This window comes from Antrostomus carolinensis, unplaced genomic scaffold (assembly GCF_000700745.2).
Source record: "Antrostomus carolinensis isolate BGI_N321 unplaced genomic scaffold, ASM70074v2 scaffold46355, whole genome shotgun sequence".
In the NCBI taxonomy this organism is placed as follows: Eukaryota; Metazoa; Chordata; class Aves; order Caprimulgiformes; family Caprimulgidae; genus Antrostomus; species Antrostomus carolinensis.
In genome coordinates this window covers 1,415-1,787 of record NW_010319262.1, presented here as the reverse complement: position 1 = coordinate 1,787, position 373 = coordinate 1,415, and the positions used below count along the sequence as shown (strand labels likewise).

Genomic DNA, 373 nt, shown 5'->3' with positions numbered 1-373 from the left:
GGTCCCAGCCAGAAGCATCCCCCCATCCCAGCACCATTCCCACCAGCCTTGTGCAACCACCCGTTCCTGTTCTGCTGGGTTCTTGTCCCCTGGGTCACCTCGGGGCTCCCATCTCCCACGGTGGCAGTGGGACCCACAGCACCCACCTGGCTGCAGCCCCCCAGCACACCTGGGAGAGCAAAACCAGTTTGCAAAACACACCCAGAGCTTGAAAAACCACTGGGAGCAAGAGGGGGGGACATGTCACCACAGTCTAGGTGGCACCAGGTGAGGGGCTACCACTGTGTCCCCATCCCTGGGACCCACCTGTGGGAGTAGAAGAGGACATCGATGAGCATGGTGGCGATGGCGGGCAGCGTGTCGGGGGCCACGG

At 63.0% G+C, this 373-nt stretch overlaps 1 protein-coding gene across 1 annotated transcript in view; it reads right to left on the bottom strand.

Moving 5' to 3' along the window:
- Positions 1–373, bottom strand: part of CASTOR1 (cytosolic arginine sensor for mTORC1 subunit 1) — a gene marked incomplete at both ends in the record, with an annotated part of 2,584 nt that overhangs the window by 802 nt on the left and 1,409 nt on the right. The window contains one exon of the mRNA XM_010169197.2: positions 307–373. Coding sequence (XP_010167499.2) covers positions 307–373 — 67 coding nt within the window. The remainder of the gene's footprint in view (positions 1–306) is intronic.